The sequence below is a fragment of the Mirounga angustirostris genome, unplaced genomic scaffold (genome assembly GCF_029215605.1).
Source record: "Mirounga angustirostris isolate CCGP_5_RB_7025 unplaced genomic scaffold, mMirAng1.0.hap1 SCAF_13, whole genome shotgun sequence".
Taxonomy (NCBI): domain Eukaryota; kingdom Metazoa; phylum Chordata; class Mammalia; order Carnivora; family Phocidae; genus Mirounga; species Mirounga angustirostris.
This window is the reverse complement of record NW_026991721.1, coordinates 108,704,786-108,719,487: the sequence shown is the minus strand read 5'-3', so window position 1 is coordinate 108,719,487 and position 14,702 is coordinate 108,704,786. Positions and strand designations below refer to the sequence as shown.

Sequence of the window (14,702 nt, the reverse complement as noted above, 5' to 3'; positions counted from 1 at the left end):
CAAAAGTAATAGACTAGAGACAAACTTTTAACTTCTAAGTGAAGTAACTCTCTGACATACCTCCTGGGACCCGGGGAGGACTTAGACCACTTCTTGCTAATCACCATCACCAACTGATCAAAAGAGAGTGTTTTAACTGATTTCTGACTAAAAGTAGGAAAGAGAGAGAAAGGGAATCTTTTTTTCCTAAACACTATTTCGAATGTTACCACTTAAACACTATTAAGGCCTGAATATATGCAACTGCTCTCAAGAAGATTTGCCACAATTTTCAGTAGTAAAAGCCCCATGATATAAACAACATAAAAATCTTTCCACATACGAAAACTACGAAACAGAATTTTTTAGCAAAAGTTACAGAATTTATCCCACAGAAATGACAACTTGCTATAATTTGTGATCTTCTAAGGGAAAAATCTCAATGATTTGAGAAAATGGTGATGTCCACATCTCCGGTGTGCCATTTCCACAAGTAATTCACCTCCCACTCTAGGAAAATAGATGACATTGCTTACATCACAAGTCAAAAGTGTAAGGAAGGGCTTTTTTGTACTCTGTACCAGAAGGAAGGGATTTTCTTCAGTTCCGTCTCGTACATCATAGGTGTGAAGTACTGTTGTTGACTGGTCTAAAGACTGTACTTGATTATTCAACTGGAAAAAATAAAAAACCTCACCAGAGCAAGCAGTGATGAAAACTAACTATAGAATCTTATGGAAATAATAGATTTAGACAAAACAAACTCTTATTCTAGAATATGGTTCATCCTGTAATTAATTATAGTATCTTTGACATGATACAGGTGTGTTCATTATGAACTGAAGCACATTAAAATATTTCTGTCATCTCTCTGCTGTCCTGGTCTACACATTTAGAATGGTCTGAGATTCCTGAAGTAAGAGAGGAGAATGCTTATTCTTTAGAGAGCAGGTAATATTAAGAAGTGGATAAATCAATAAGGTGGTGGGTCACATTCGAAGAAAGCACTGGGAAAAATTTACAAGACAATTTCGAATTACTTCACTTAGTCTCTCTCACTCCTAATTTACAAACACAAGTTTTTAAAATCAAAATTATTTTTCTCACACAGTAACAAATTATAGAACGATCAGGTGAAAAAAATTTTAAATTTTCTCTACAGGACAGCCTGATTGTTAAAAAGCAGTGTAGCTTTTTAAAGTTGCTTAAGTAGCTGCAGGTGACATTATCAAATATCTAACCCTCAGGCTTAGTGGGTCTCGTCTAAGGAAAAAAAAAAAAAATCCACTTATGTTTTAAACATATACCCTCAAAGCACGTTTGAAAATAGCTGTATTCAGAATATCCAGGATTGATTTGTTTTTCTTCCCGTCTGTTGTTCTTGGCATGTATCTCCTTGCTCCTCAGGGTGTGGTCCATGGACTAGCAGCACCTCAGAAATCATTAGATACACAGAATCTTGGGCTGCACCTGGGCCCTACTGCATCAGAATCTGCATTTTAACAAGATTCCGGGGTAATTCGTCCGCCCATTAAGGTTTGAGAAGCACTGTGCTATAAGACATAGAAATATTTTCTAATTCAATGTCAAGTACGAGATTCTTTTGTGGATGATGAAAATGTCATGGAATTAGACAGTGATGATTTTTTCACACCTCTGTGGATATATTAACTACTGATATGTACAATGTAAATGGGTGAACTCTATGGTATGTGATATATATCTTAATTTTTGAGAAAGAAAGAAAAGATAATAGTAAATACTTTCAAATTGTACAGCACAAAGATGAATGGAACCAGTTCCAACTTTTTTCTATCTTGGGAAAAAATTAGATGCACCATTTCCTGGGGCTCACCTCTTCCTGAGAAAGGGAACACACCAGTCCTTGACGCTGGGCAGACCTGACCAAGGGTCTGCAGGAGCCGGCAGGGGGGAGGGAGTGGGGAGCTGAGCGTCCCCAGCACCCCCACCACGTACTCCAGAGCTGCTTTCCTCGGGAAACCGCGTGCGGAAAGAACGTCAGGAACCCACACGACCCAATCGAGGGAAGTGACAAAGAGGCAGAGAGGCTGTCCGCCAGCCGCCCCTGAGCTCCCCGGCATGTGCGGGATGGAAGGCTTCTCCCTCATTCCACCCCCTGCCCGCCCCCGCCAAGCCCCAGCCTCCCTCGCAGAAAAACCCCTCCCGATTCTTAAATAAAATCCCGTAGTCGCTCCGGGTTCGCCGCAAACGCCCTCGACCCCCTCGCCTCCACAACGGACGCGTCTCCCGCCCCGCACCCCCTGGGCGCCCTCGGGGAACGCCTGGCGCTCGGGGTGGGAAAGCCTCCCGCGCTTCCCTGTCCCCGACCTAACCCGGCGACCTGGGGGCCGGGCGCGCCGGGCAAGCTCGCCCCTCCACTGACACCTGCGAACTTGTGCGGGTCTGGCAGCGGGAGGGCGCGCCGGGGACCCTGAGCCGGGTAGCCTCCCTCCCTTAGACCCCGAGTTTCGCGGCCCGGCCCGTGCCTTCGGCGCCGCGCCAAGCGGTCCGAGCGGACGGAGCTGCTGGGCTCGAGACCGACACCTGCCCATCCTTCGCGGAGGCGGAACCCCGAGGTCACGCTCTCCCGGGCCAGCATACCCACCCGTGCGTGCTCACCAGGGACAAACCTAGACGCGCGCGCCCCTCCGCTCGCTCGGGGCCCAACCCAGGCTCGCCCGGCCCAGGGAGGCACACGCGTGTCCGGACGCGCGCCGCCCCGGCTCCCCTCCGGCCGGCACCCCCGCCCGCGGCGCCCGCACTCACAGGCAGGGGTAGTAGCCGTAGGCCGGCCGCGGGGGCTGAGGGCAGCAGTCCTCTCCGGGCTCCGAGTCCAAGAGCAGGTAGTCCTGGCTCTCGTTGCGCCGCGCGCCGGCTCCAGCCGCCCGCCGGGGAGAGCCGCCCCTGCGGGGCGCGAACACCGGGCTCTGGTTCATTGCGCGAGCGCCCGGCGGCGCCCGGCCGGCTCTCGGGGAAGGCACGTCGGCGGGCCGGGCGGGCCGGTGCGCAGAGACCGCGCGCGCGGGGGCCCGCCACCCCGTCCGCCTGGCCGCCCGCAGACCCGCGCCCCGGGCACGAGTTGAGGCGGGGGTGCGGCCGTGCGCGGTTCCGAGCTCTGCGAGCGGCTCCCAGGCCGGCCGGGGGAGAAGTCACCACTCAGGGGTCGCCAGGGGACCTGGCCCGAGCGCGTCCGGCGAGGGGACCCCGCGGGGAGGGGGCCGGGGCTCCGGGGCGGAGCGAGTGCGGGCGGGGCGGCGGGCGCAGCGGCGCGGGCGAGCGCGGCGCGGGGCACCCGGCTGAGGAGTTGCCGCGTCCACCGAGGCTCGGGCCTCGCTCCCGCCGGCCTCCCCGCGTCCTCCGGGGGTCCCCACCTTTAAAGGGATCTGAACCGGCCCCCAGAAGTCAGCCGGGCTGGCCGCCGCCACTTTCGGGGCCGGGATAACCCTGAACTAGGCGGAGCCACACGCGCGCGCTCCTGCCTTCTTTCCTTTCTTTGCTTTTCCCTTTTCTCTTTTCTTTTCTTTATTCTTTCTTTGATTCTTTGATCCTTCCTTCCCCTTTCTCCCCCCCCCCCCCCCCAGTCTGCTCATTTGGAAATCACACAAATTGAGAACTTTCTAGGAAGGTTCCTTTAAGATTCTTGAAGAACCAAAGAAACCTGTTTTGGTTTTGTTTGTTTTAAAGGCCAAGAGACTCCAGACTGTCTTCATTTTCTTAGGGCATTTTCTCTCCCACTCCCAACCCCTTAAGTTATTGTTAACACTTTACTTTAAAATGAGCAACGTTCTATGTTCCAACACCAGATGTTCCCAGTTCCTGAGCAAACCAACAAAAATAGGCAGGCATTTTCTGATGATGCAACAAAGAGGCCAGCAACCTGCTTACTTCAGAGAAAACCTTTCCTTCCATCACTGCAAATGATGAAATTATTTCTCTGCCAGATGTTTCCTACATTTCTAAACTGTTTAATTTTAAGATTTAGTTTTAAATTCTGATTTAATCTTCACAGATGTGAGAACTTAAAACTTCTCAGCAAGGATGAATCAGTATCTATAGTAGTTCAAGAAGTAGTTAATTAGGAATCCATTGATTCATTTATTCAACAAATATTTAATCAATGCCAACTGTGTACCAAGCACCATTTTAGGATTCAGAGGCAAATTAGCCTGATAAGGGCCCTGTCTGCCTTCACAGGGCTTTCACGGGAAGAAAGGGAGACAGAGATTAAACAAGTAAATGAAAAGTATCAGACACAAAGGCCACAATGAAAATAACAGTGATGTGATAGTAACTGGGGACTATTTCAGGTTAGGTGGTTAAAAGAGGCCTCTCCAAGGAGGTGCTGGTTAAGTGAAGAGAGAGGGTGAGGAGCCAGACATGAAAAGATGTGAAGCCCATTACAGTTGGAGTGAAGAGAGCCAGATGGTCTGAAATTCTGAAGTAAAGATAACCTTCGCTTCCCATGAACAGGTGAGCAATGAAATGGATGTTGGAAGTGTGAACACAAGCAATCAACTTGATAGAGGGTAAAAAGAGATCACAAATTTAGAGGTTTTGAGTTTGCCAGCACACTAGGAGCTAAAGCTCAAGAGGGTGGGAACCACTGCACCCTGAGAGCCTAGTTCTGTACGTGGCGCAGGTATGTGGGATGGATGGATGGATGGATGGATGAAGTATAGACCAAAAAAATACGGAAACACTCTAGAAGTGTGTTGTTCCTGATTTAAGAATCTCCTTTTTTTGATTTCTCAACATCCGGAGCCATGATTTAAAGTTTTTATTTTCTGGTAATTATACATAGCAATAAGATACTCTGCTTGAAATGTGTTTGTTCATGGCAAATGCTATCTGTGAGAACGCAACACCTTTGTTGCTTGAATGAATTAGTTAATGTTTAATTAAACAGCACCAAGGTAATCTGTTTAGAAACATGAAGTGCAGGAAACAATTTAGTGGGGGAAGTAATATCCAAATGTTTTCGACTTGACTCAAATTCTGTGAGTCAAAGCAAAGTTGGAAAAGACTGATGGTGTTAGTTGAAGTGTTAGTCTTTAACTTAAAAAACAAAAATTGAGACATAATTACTTTGTTCTAGTTTGTTGAGCTGTTTGTGCCTTTTCTCATCACACGGTTTTTCATACTCAGCAACCTTCACACTGAAAGAGTTATTACAGTAAACTGATGATGTGACATCAGTTTATCATTTTGCAACATAAGACCTGTTTTTCTCTATTATCTGACATACAGTTGGTACTGGACGAGTAAACCCCATCTCTCCCCAGAGGCAGGAGTTTATGAAGAAGCACAAAGAGGATCAGGTTGGAGTCTGAAAGCCTGGGTTCTTGCTTTAGCCATTCCCCTAACGGAAAGTTTGTGATTTCAGACAGCACCTTTAACCTCCTGCTTCATTTATTCATTGGTAAGTGATAATTACTGAGGACCCCTCCGTCTCTTTCTGCATTGTATGCTTACCTACGAAGTTTCATCTCTTCAATTATGTTTAAAAACACAGTAGAACAGAAGACAACTTCTCAAACTAGTAACATGTCTTAATCAAGTCCAGCAGTGTTGAGTGGATGTGGACCAAAGAAGACGGAAATCCTGGTTCTCACAGAGGTGGAGTGTCACGCAATCTCACGTTCCGCGCGCTCCTGTCGTCTGTTTAAGGTATTGAGATGAAACAGAACACTCTGTTTTAACTCCAAGACTCAGTCATGAAGGTGGGCTTTGTTCTCTACGGGATGGGAGGGACACCTTACTACACACATCTGCACAGTTTGATTGATTATTGGTTAATTTTACAAAAACTGGTATAATTATTATAACAGTATTTTGAAAAGTCAAGTGAGGCAAAATGAATAAGAAAAGCGTTGCCCTCTAGAAGGTCTCAGGCTAGGAGCCCAAAGGCAAAGAAAACAAAGTGACCACCAGCCTCAGGGACAGAGCTTGGGAAAACCTTGTGAGACGCTGACTCAGGAAGACACTAAGAAGGTGCCACGTAGAAGACCAGGGCAGCTGCTGCTGCTGATGGAAAACCACGGACACAAGAGCTTTTCTGGGAAACGCAGTTTGGGTTAGTTGGCCGACAGCTACAGATAATAGTTGAGTCAGGAAACCATCTGGATAATTTAAAGCTCCTGAGTCCTGACTCCTAACTCACGAAGACTCCACAGGGGAAAAACAAGAACACCCCACAAGCATCAGAAGGCCTGAGCGTCTCTCAGTGAAGGTCTGTGTAGATTAAGGTTTGAGGCAGATAGTTGGCAGGCGCTACATCTCTGAGCCTCCGCATTGGAATTTTTAAAGTAGTGAGGTTGTAATAAGTACATTTACTATCTCTGTTACAGCTAAAACTTTATTAGGTTAAACATTAGAAACATTATGTGAAACATTAGCCACCTATTTTAATTTTTGCTGTAACTTGAGCTTAACAGACATCCAGCATCCTAACATTATTATATGGGTATTTTGTGTAAGCACTGGGATTACATGGCTTCATTTAGGACAGGTCATGTTGGACTAAATTAACTTCTCTTTCGGTAGAGTAATTAGAATGCTTTCAATAAACTATTGACCAAGGGCATCGTGTAATATATTTGACAGCAAGATTAACAAGTATGGACTGGGTAATAGAGGAGTTGGAGGTCGGTTGAGAATACTGCTCAGTTATGGGGTGCTGTCACCCAGGCTCAGTAAATCCAGACATATAAAGAATGGACAGAGCTGCCATTATACATATTTTCCTATCACTGGAGGCATTCAAATACAGCCTAGACCTCAATTTTCTACATATGCTGTAAAGTGAATGAATATTAACTGTGGTAAATTCAATGAACACCAACATCCTTTAAGAAAAAGTACAAAATTCAAAAATTAACTATCTCCAGGGATCCAAAATGCACAGCTGATAAAAATCAGTATCTATTCCTAATGTATGTTTTTTAAAAAACTTAGTAAACTAAGAATAACAGACACATCATTACTATGGTGAAGAATACCTATTTCAAATAAAACCAACATGGAGAAATACCAAAGATGATTCCACTGATATAAGAAATAAAATAAAGGTGTCACTATACATTACTATTACTCATGAACTAAGAACAATAAGCTAAATAAAACATAAGAGGAAAAGTCTGAAAAAGAATCTAAATCTATTAGTTGACAGATGACATAATTCTTTACTGTAAAAAAATTAGATTTTTAACTGAAATTACTAAACCAAAGAGTAAGAAATGTGTTTGGAACAATGTTAGAGTATAAAGGTAAACAGAAAATTCCGTAGTTTTCCTGTATGCTACCAATAGCCAGTCAAAATATAGTAAAGTCTACAAAATATAAAATAAATTGAAATAAATTTAACCAAGAACTGTAAAACCCATATAAAGAAAACTATAAACTTAAAATGAGTCAAAGTCTACACAAATTATAGTTTGATAGTTTGATGAGACTGGTGTTAAATGTATAATTTGGGTATAATGTATTTTCTTTTTTAAAAGACTTTGTCAGAGAGAGAGAGAGAGAGCACAAGCAGGGGGAGCAACAGAGGGAGAAGGAGAAGCAGGCTCCCCGCTGAGCAGGGAGCCCGATGCGGGGCTCGATCCCAGGACCCTGGGCAGATGCTCAATCAACTGAGCCACCCAGGCGTACCTAGAATGTAGTATTTTCAATATTGTCTTCCCCTATAGGGACAGGTTTTCTCTATTATTTATTTTTTCTAAGAATAAATGTGACAAAAGCAAGTAAATTCATTTTTAGAAAGCAGGAAAGGAACTTGCTCTATAAAACATTAAATGATTTAGTAAAACCACAATAAATAGATGAATATTCACAAAATAGAAACATTAAAAGAATATAATAGAAAGTTCAGTCAGAGGTTTAAGGATATAAAAGATTTTATGGTAGGATAAAGGACATATCTTAACTCATTGGAGGAAATGAAGTCATACTGAATAAAGGGAAGAAGGTAAGAGATTTCGGTCTCCACCCTAGCCATAAAATAAATGCAATGCATTAGGAAATTGAATAATCTTTTTTTTTAAGATTTTGCCCATTTATTTGAGAGAGAGAGAGAATGGGAGCATGGGGCGGGGGAGGGCCAGAGGGAGAAGCAGGCTCCGCACTGAGCAGGGAGCCCAACGCAGGACTCCGGGACTCAACCCTGGAACTCCAGGATCACTCCAGGATCAGGACCCAAGCCAGAGGCAGTAGCCCAACCAAATGAGTCACCCAGGCGCCCCAACTGAATGTAATCTTAAAAACCATAAAACCTCTAGAGAAAGATTTAGGTGAACTTTATTTTTTTAATGTGTAATCTTCAGGTGGATAATGCCATTCTAAGCCTTCACCAAAAGCTGAAACAATAAAGAAAAAGACTTACAGGATTGAGTAATAAAAGCAAAAACTTACAACTGTGTGTGTATTAAATTTTATATATATATATACACACACACACACAAAACCTTTGAGAGTTGAGCTAATGCCACCCACCCAAGCCACTTTATGCCGGAGGTGTTCACAGAAGATGAGTTGAAAGTTCCAGCTTTCCTATGGGCTCATGGCTCCTTCGGCACAACGCCTCTCAAAATTTAGAAAGTGTCTTTCCATTTGATTCCAGTCAGCTTCATGTGCCAATAATTACACACATGGGGGGGTTGCGTTTCTTAGAGTCGCTGTGCCCAGTTACATTCTGACACCACTCTCCGTCCCTCGCCTCCCCCGGCTGCAGCCCCTCGCCCTCAGGGCGCCTCAGCCCCTCGCCCTCAGGGCGCCTCAGCCCCTCCCCCGGCTGCAGCCCCTCGCCCTCAGGGCGCCTCAGCCCTCCCCCAGCTGCAGCCCCTCGCCCTCAGGGCGCCTCAGCCCTCCCCCGGCTGCAGCCCCTCGCCCTCAGGGCGCCTCAGCCCCTCGCCCTCAGGGCGCCTCAGCCCTCCCCCAGCTGCAGCCCCTCGCCCTCAGGGCGCCTCAGCCCTCCCCCGGCTGCAGCCCCTCGCCCTCAGGGCGCCTCCACCTGGCGGGGTGCAGCCGGAGCCCCCTGACTGCTGGATTCTACCCGCGAGCAGCGCAGCCGCACCGTGGACCGCACGCCGGATGACCAAGGCCACATTCCCGGACCCCTGAGGCGCCGGGACACTCACGACGTGATGCGGCACTGTGCCGGGGCGAGAGCCCGTGCGCCCCGCGCCCCCCTGCCCTGACGACCCCCGCCCTCGGCCACGGTGCTCGCAGACTGGCCCGCAGGGTTCGAAGCGCATCCTCTTCTCGCGCTGAGCTGCCACCTGCAGCCCCACAGCCCCTGCGGCGAGTGTTCCTACTTTTAGCGGCTCTTGGCCGCGAGAAGCGCCTCAGGTGTGTGGTCTGTGCTCCCGGACGGGGTGCGCGCGCTCCCCGTCAGTCCCCACCGGGCGCCTGGAGAACATTTACTCCTGTTCGTGTGTGTCCAGAGCCGCGCCTCGGCCACGTACTGATTTCCGTGGCGGCCGTGAAGACGGTCCGTGCGGAAGGGCGCAGGGAGGTCGTGACCCCCGGACGACCCCGAGCTCCATCCGGGTTCCCCGCGGCCCCTCCCGCCGCGCACCCCGGCCCCACCTGGCGGCGTCGGTCCGCAGGCGGGCGTCTGAGGAGCGAGCGCAGCTGAGGCCTGGCGGCGTCGGTCCGCAGGCGGGCGTCTGAGGAGCGAGCGCAGCTGAGGCCTGGCGGCGAGCCTTCCCGTCCCCGCGGCACGTGCGGTGCGGACACGTGCCGGGCGCCCCGGAGCCTGCAGGTGGCCGTCCTTCTGGTGTCCCCCCGTCTGTGTGCGGGCCTCGTGTCCACATTTCACCCGGGAAGCTGCTGAGCCTTCCAGCCGACAGCTTCGCGGTGACGGAACAATCTGTTAGAAAATTCAGTCAGCGAACAACGCGCGTGCGGCGTTAATGCTCTCCCGGTTTCCTTCAGTACCCAGACGGCACGGTAGGTACCTCGTTCTCATTACAGCATTTTGTGGATAACATTTCTAAGGGGTAAATTAATATTTACATACTCTAACTCAAAAGAACATTTTAAACACAATTGCATGTTATGTATATCGATACAATTTCAAATACAGTTGGTGGAACGTTGTCAAAAATCACAAGTAGATTGTTTTTGTTGAGAAGCGGAACGTTTATTGTGACAGGATTTGGTTTTGCTGTGACAGATGTGTGGTTTTATGTCTTAAAATTTTTATTTTGAAACAATTTCAAATGAAAGCCTACAGAAAAGTGGAAAGAACTCACACTTACCTTTCACCCAAATTCACCAATTATATTTTTATTTATATCTCATAGTTGGTACATCATCGTCTCTCTATACAGATACCATTACATTTTTTTCTAGTCCGTTGATAGGAAGTTGAAGATTTCATACCCTTTTACCCCAAAATACCTCAATGTGAATTTCCTAAGAACAAGGATAATCAGATACAGCTATCATAACCAGAAATTTTAACATTATACAATTCTCTTATCAATCTTCTGTTCTTAATCTGATTTTGCACATTATTCCAAGAATGTCCTTTTTGGCACTTTTGTTTGTTTGGTCCAGGACCTAGTTCCGGCTCACACACTGCGTTCACACGGCAAGTCTGACTCGTCCCTTTTGATCTGGAACAGTCTTCACGGGGGCATTGGCATTTTGATGGCATGGGTCAGGTATTTCTGTGGAACGGCCCTCAGTCTGGGTTTGTCTGGCATGTCTTCATCATGAGGTAGAAGTTCTACGTGCCGGCTAGGAGAACCACAAACAGGATGTCATGCCCTCCTCCGTGGATGGTGTCCAGAGGCCTGTGATGTGACCGCATCTGTGATGGTGGGTGCTAACCCTGCTCACCTGGTTAAGGGGCTATGCTCCTGGTTTCTACTGTCAAGTTATTGCTTACCTTTGTGATTAATAAGTAATACAAGAGTGATACTTGGAGTCTGTGTAAATAAATACCTTGTCCCTAGCCAAACTTACACCCACAAGTTTTAGCATCCATGGATGATGCTTGCTTGAAGCAATTATTACTATAGTGGTTACAAAACAGTGGTATTTCTAACGTCATCATGCCTTCTATATTCATATGTTGGCATTCTACTACAAGAAGGACCTCTTCTTTCCCTTCCATCTGCTCATTCATTTTTCATGAACTCAGGTATTTTATTCAAAGTGTTATTATCCATTATCATCATTATTTATTTTGATGTTCAAATGGTCCTAGATTTGGCCCCTTTAATGGGTAAATCATTACTCCAGGGCACCTGGGTGGCTCAGTCAGTTGAGCGTCTGCCTTCGGCTCAGGTCATGATCTCAGGGTCCTGGGATCGAGTCCCGCACCGGACTCCCTGCTCAGTAGGGAGTCTGCTTCTCCCTCTCCCTCTACCTGCCGCTCCCCCTGCTCTAGCTCTCTCTCTCTGACAAATAAATAAAATCTTAAAAAAAGATCAAATCATTACTCCATATCAGTTTATAAAGATTCTTTTCAGTCTTTTTTTTTTCCTGGATAGATGTGCAGTACTGCATTATACAAATCAGGGACTGGCAAACCATGACTCCCTGGCAAAATCTGACCCACCATCTATTTTTGTAAATGAGGTTTTATTGGCACAGAGCATACGTACATTTGTTTACACACTGTTTATGGATCCTGCAACCACAGAGTTAAGCACAGAGCAACAGAGACAGTATGGACCCCAAACTACAGTCTGGCCCTTTAAGAAAAATTGGCTGTCCCTTGGTGAAAATGAATCATAATTTGTTCAAACAATATACAATGTATTGTATACATCATACATTCAATATACAGTGAATAACCTTATACACATGTATTTTCATACTGTTGGAGGCACATCTTCAGGGTAAATTCCTAGAAGGAAAACTGATAGATCAAAAGCAAATCCAGAGTTTCTGAGTTTCTTGAATCTTTCTGTATGTTTTGTGCCTCAGTATACTTGGATAAAACTTAGGAGATTATGTGTTCAAATACTTTTTTCTGACCCGTCCGCTCTTCTCCTTCCCAGACTTCAGATGTGTTATTCTATACAGTATCGTCCCACAGATGCTTAAAGCTCTGCTTATTTTCTTTCAATCTTGTTTCTTTTTCTTGAGGTGAGATGTTCTCTGTTGGTCTATCTTTATGTTCTCTGTTCTTTCCCTCTGGCATCTGAATTCTGCTATTAAAACCATGCAATGACTTTACTATTTCAGATGCTGTGTCATCCTACCATGTCTCTATCAACACTTCCCTTCAGCATCCGTAGCTGTCGCAGCCGCTTTGAAACCTTTGTCTGCTCATCCCCGGCTGCATCATTCCTGTGCATTATCTTTCCCTTAGAGATGGGTCACATTTTCTTGGTTCTTTACTTCCTGATTAATTTTGGATTGTATCCTGGGAAGACTGGAATATTAAGTTTTGGAGACTCTGGAAAAGTCTGATATTTTTTCTTTCGAAAGCAATTTATTTGACTGAAATTAAATTGTAGACTCCTTCTCTCCTGTTTGCAGCTCAAATTTCAGGTCAGTCCCTGTATATTTAGTTGTCATTGCGTCTGTCCCTTTATGCATGGTTCAACGGCCAGCCAAAGTCTTGGCCACCGTTTACTCACATAATTTGAGAATCTCCCTCCTTTGGCTCTCTTTCCAGGAATCTCCCGTGACTTCCCTGAAATTGCCCTGACTTCAGTCTTCGACTCCACAGGCCATAAACACCATAGACCACCGGGGAACTTACCCATCCTACTTGCTAGCTACTGTGTCCTGTCCACAAATAAGAGCTATTAAAGGCAAAACTTGGCCCATGTGGGCCTCTTCTTCCAAGTTTTCTCTCAAGAAATTCCGACTAAAGTGTTCATTCACTCTCAGTGCCTCTGTGTATGTTTTGTATTGTGCCAGAGTTAATCATTGTTACACATGGCAAGTTTGAAGCGTACAGAATTTAATCGGTGATATAGAAGGAGGCATTTCATAGTTGAACTGGGAAAAGCCAAAGACAAGCAGATGACCTTGAAGGAAGCCAGTGGAACATGGCGCATTATTCATAGGGAAACGGCTGTTCAATGAAGGGAGGATTCTTCCCTTGGGGGAGCCAGAGAACAGTGGCGCATCTGAATCTTACCAAATCGGGATTTTGAGTCATAGTTATGTGTAAGGAGAGTTAACCCTTCTTAGTACTTGTATGATTTTATGTCTATATATCTGGTTGTGTATGGTGTGAGAGATGGATTCCCTTCTACCTTCCGTCTATCTATCCACTCACCCCAGCAACATCTATTAAAAACTCCACTGTTTCCCAGGCTTGCTACCACATTCATCACAGATTCACTTTCCATGTGTATTTGGGCCTCTGTCCAGACTTGCTATTCTATTCCAATAATATATTCACTTATTCATATATGAGTTCCATACTGTTTTAATTATAGAGGATTTATGATATATTTTAATATATTGTCCAGCTAGTCCCTTTTCTTAGCTTTTCTCTTCTGTATTTTCTAGCTATTCTTGTATGCTTATTTTTCCATATAAACTTTGATATCAACTTTTCTAATTCCATAAAAAAAATGCTTGCAGGTATTTTTATTGAGATCACATTAAATTTATAAATTAATTTAAGCAAACCTGACATATTTGCAACTCTGAGTTTTCATATCTAAATACAAGGGTTGTCTTTTTTTATTTATTCATATCTATTTTTGTGTCTGGCAGAATTGTTTTAAAGTTTTTTCCATGCTAAGCACTTTCCTAAGTTTAAACATTTTTATCCTCTTATTTTAAATATGGTTAATGTTCCATTGTATTATCTAAATAGTTATTTTGCTTACAAGAAGTCCATTAATTTCTATGTTCTTTTTATGTCTGGATACCTTACTGAATTCTTTTCTTGTTTTAGTTTATCACACATGATTTAGAGTTTTCTAGGAATACCATCATATCATTTGAACTAGAGATAGCTGTTCTATTTTTTTTAAATTCCTATGACTGCAGTTGTTTCCTATTGTCTAATCTCATTGGTTAACGCCACCAGCGGACTGTAAAATAGTAGATTAAATATATACACATATGTAACTACATACAAGGGTGTGTGTGTGTGCATAAGAAAATATCCTCAATTCCTGTTTCCTGGAGGTTTCTCAATTTTTTTTTTTTAAAGAGGGTTTTCAAGCAACTATGGAGATAATCATATGATTTTTCTTCTTAGATTTATTAATATCTTAATGGATATCTTACTACTGAACCATTTTTGCAGTACCAGAATAGATCCCAATTGATCATTATATATTACTTTCTAAATATGCATGATTTTGCTCACTAATATTTAGGATTTTTGCACCAATGTACACAAGAGATACTGATCTGTGACATTTTTTGTGCTATAAAAGTAGATGTTTTGAAGAACATTCAGTGTCAACAAAGGGGATGTTTATGTGAGATAGTTTTGGTGCTGAAAGAAATTATGTTACTTTTTACAAGGCAGATATTGGTTAACAAATTAATTAGGTGTTTGGTGATTAGGAAGTTATGTTTCGAACATTTTATACCATAACATGTTAGTTTATAAACAGTACAGATAGTTATGAGTAAGTTCCTTACTGTGTTTTAGTGACATTTTTAGGAAATTGATGAGGGTTTGGCATTAATATGAATGTATTATAATTTCTTTTTTCCGTTTAAAGTAGGCTCCTTACTCACTAGTAAGTGACATTTTGCATAAA

General features: G+C 44.6%; 1 protein-coding gene and 1 long non-coding RNA gene across 4 annotated transcripts in view; one reads left to right on the top strand and one right to left on the bottom strand.

Annotated features, from left to right (window-relative positions):
• The window catches only part of TRPC6 (transient receptor potential cation channel subfamily C member 6), a 119,244-nt gene extending 116,050 nt beyond the window's left edge, over nt 1-3,194 (bottom strand). The window contains exon 1 of one of the 3 annotated variants that reach the window (XR_008507579.2): nt 2,767-3,194. Coding sequence is in view for 2 of the 3 variants with exons in the window: in XM_045895197.3 (XP_045751153.1) it covers nt 2,767-2,936 (170 nt within the window). In the remaining variant the exon portion in view is untranslated. The remainder of the gene's footprint in view (nt 1-2,766) is intronic. The other 2 variants (XM_045895197.3, XM_045895196.3) reach the window with 2 other exon arrangements.
• Nucleotides 3,195-3,385: 191 nt separating this feature from the next.
• Nucleotides 3,386-13,514, top strand: LOC135362438 (uncharacterized). Its single transcript, XR_010407139.1, has 6 exons — nt 3,386-4,470; nt 5,248-5,419; nt 5,513-5,667; nt 9,060-9,948; nt 10,561-10,824; nt 12,638-13,514. It is a non-coding gene; the product is annotated as an uncharacterized LOC135362438 (long non-coding RNA).
• The last annotated feature ends 1,188 nt before the right edge of the window (nt 13,515-14,702 follow it).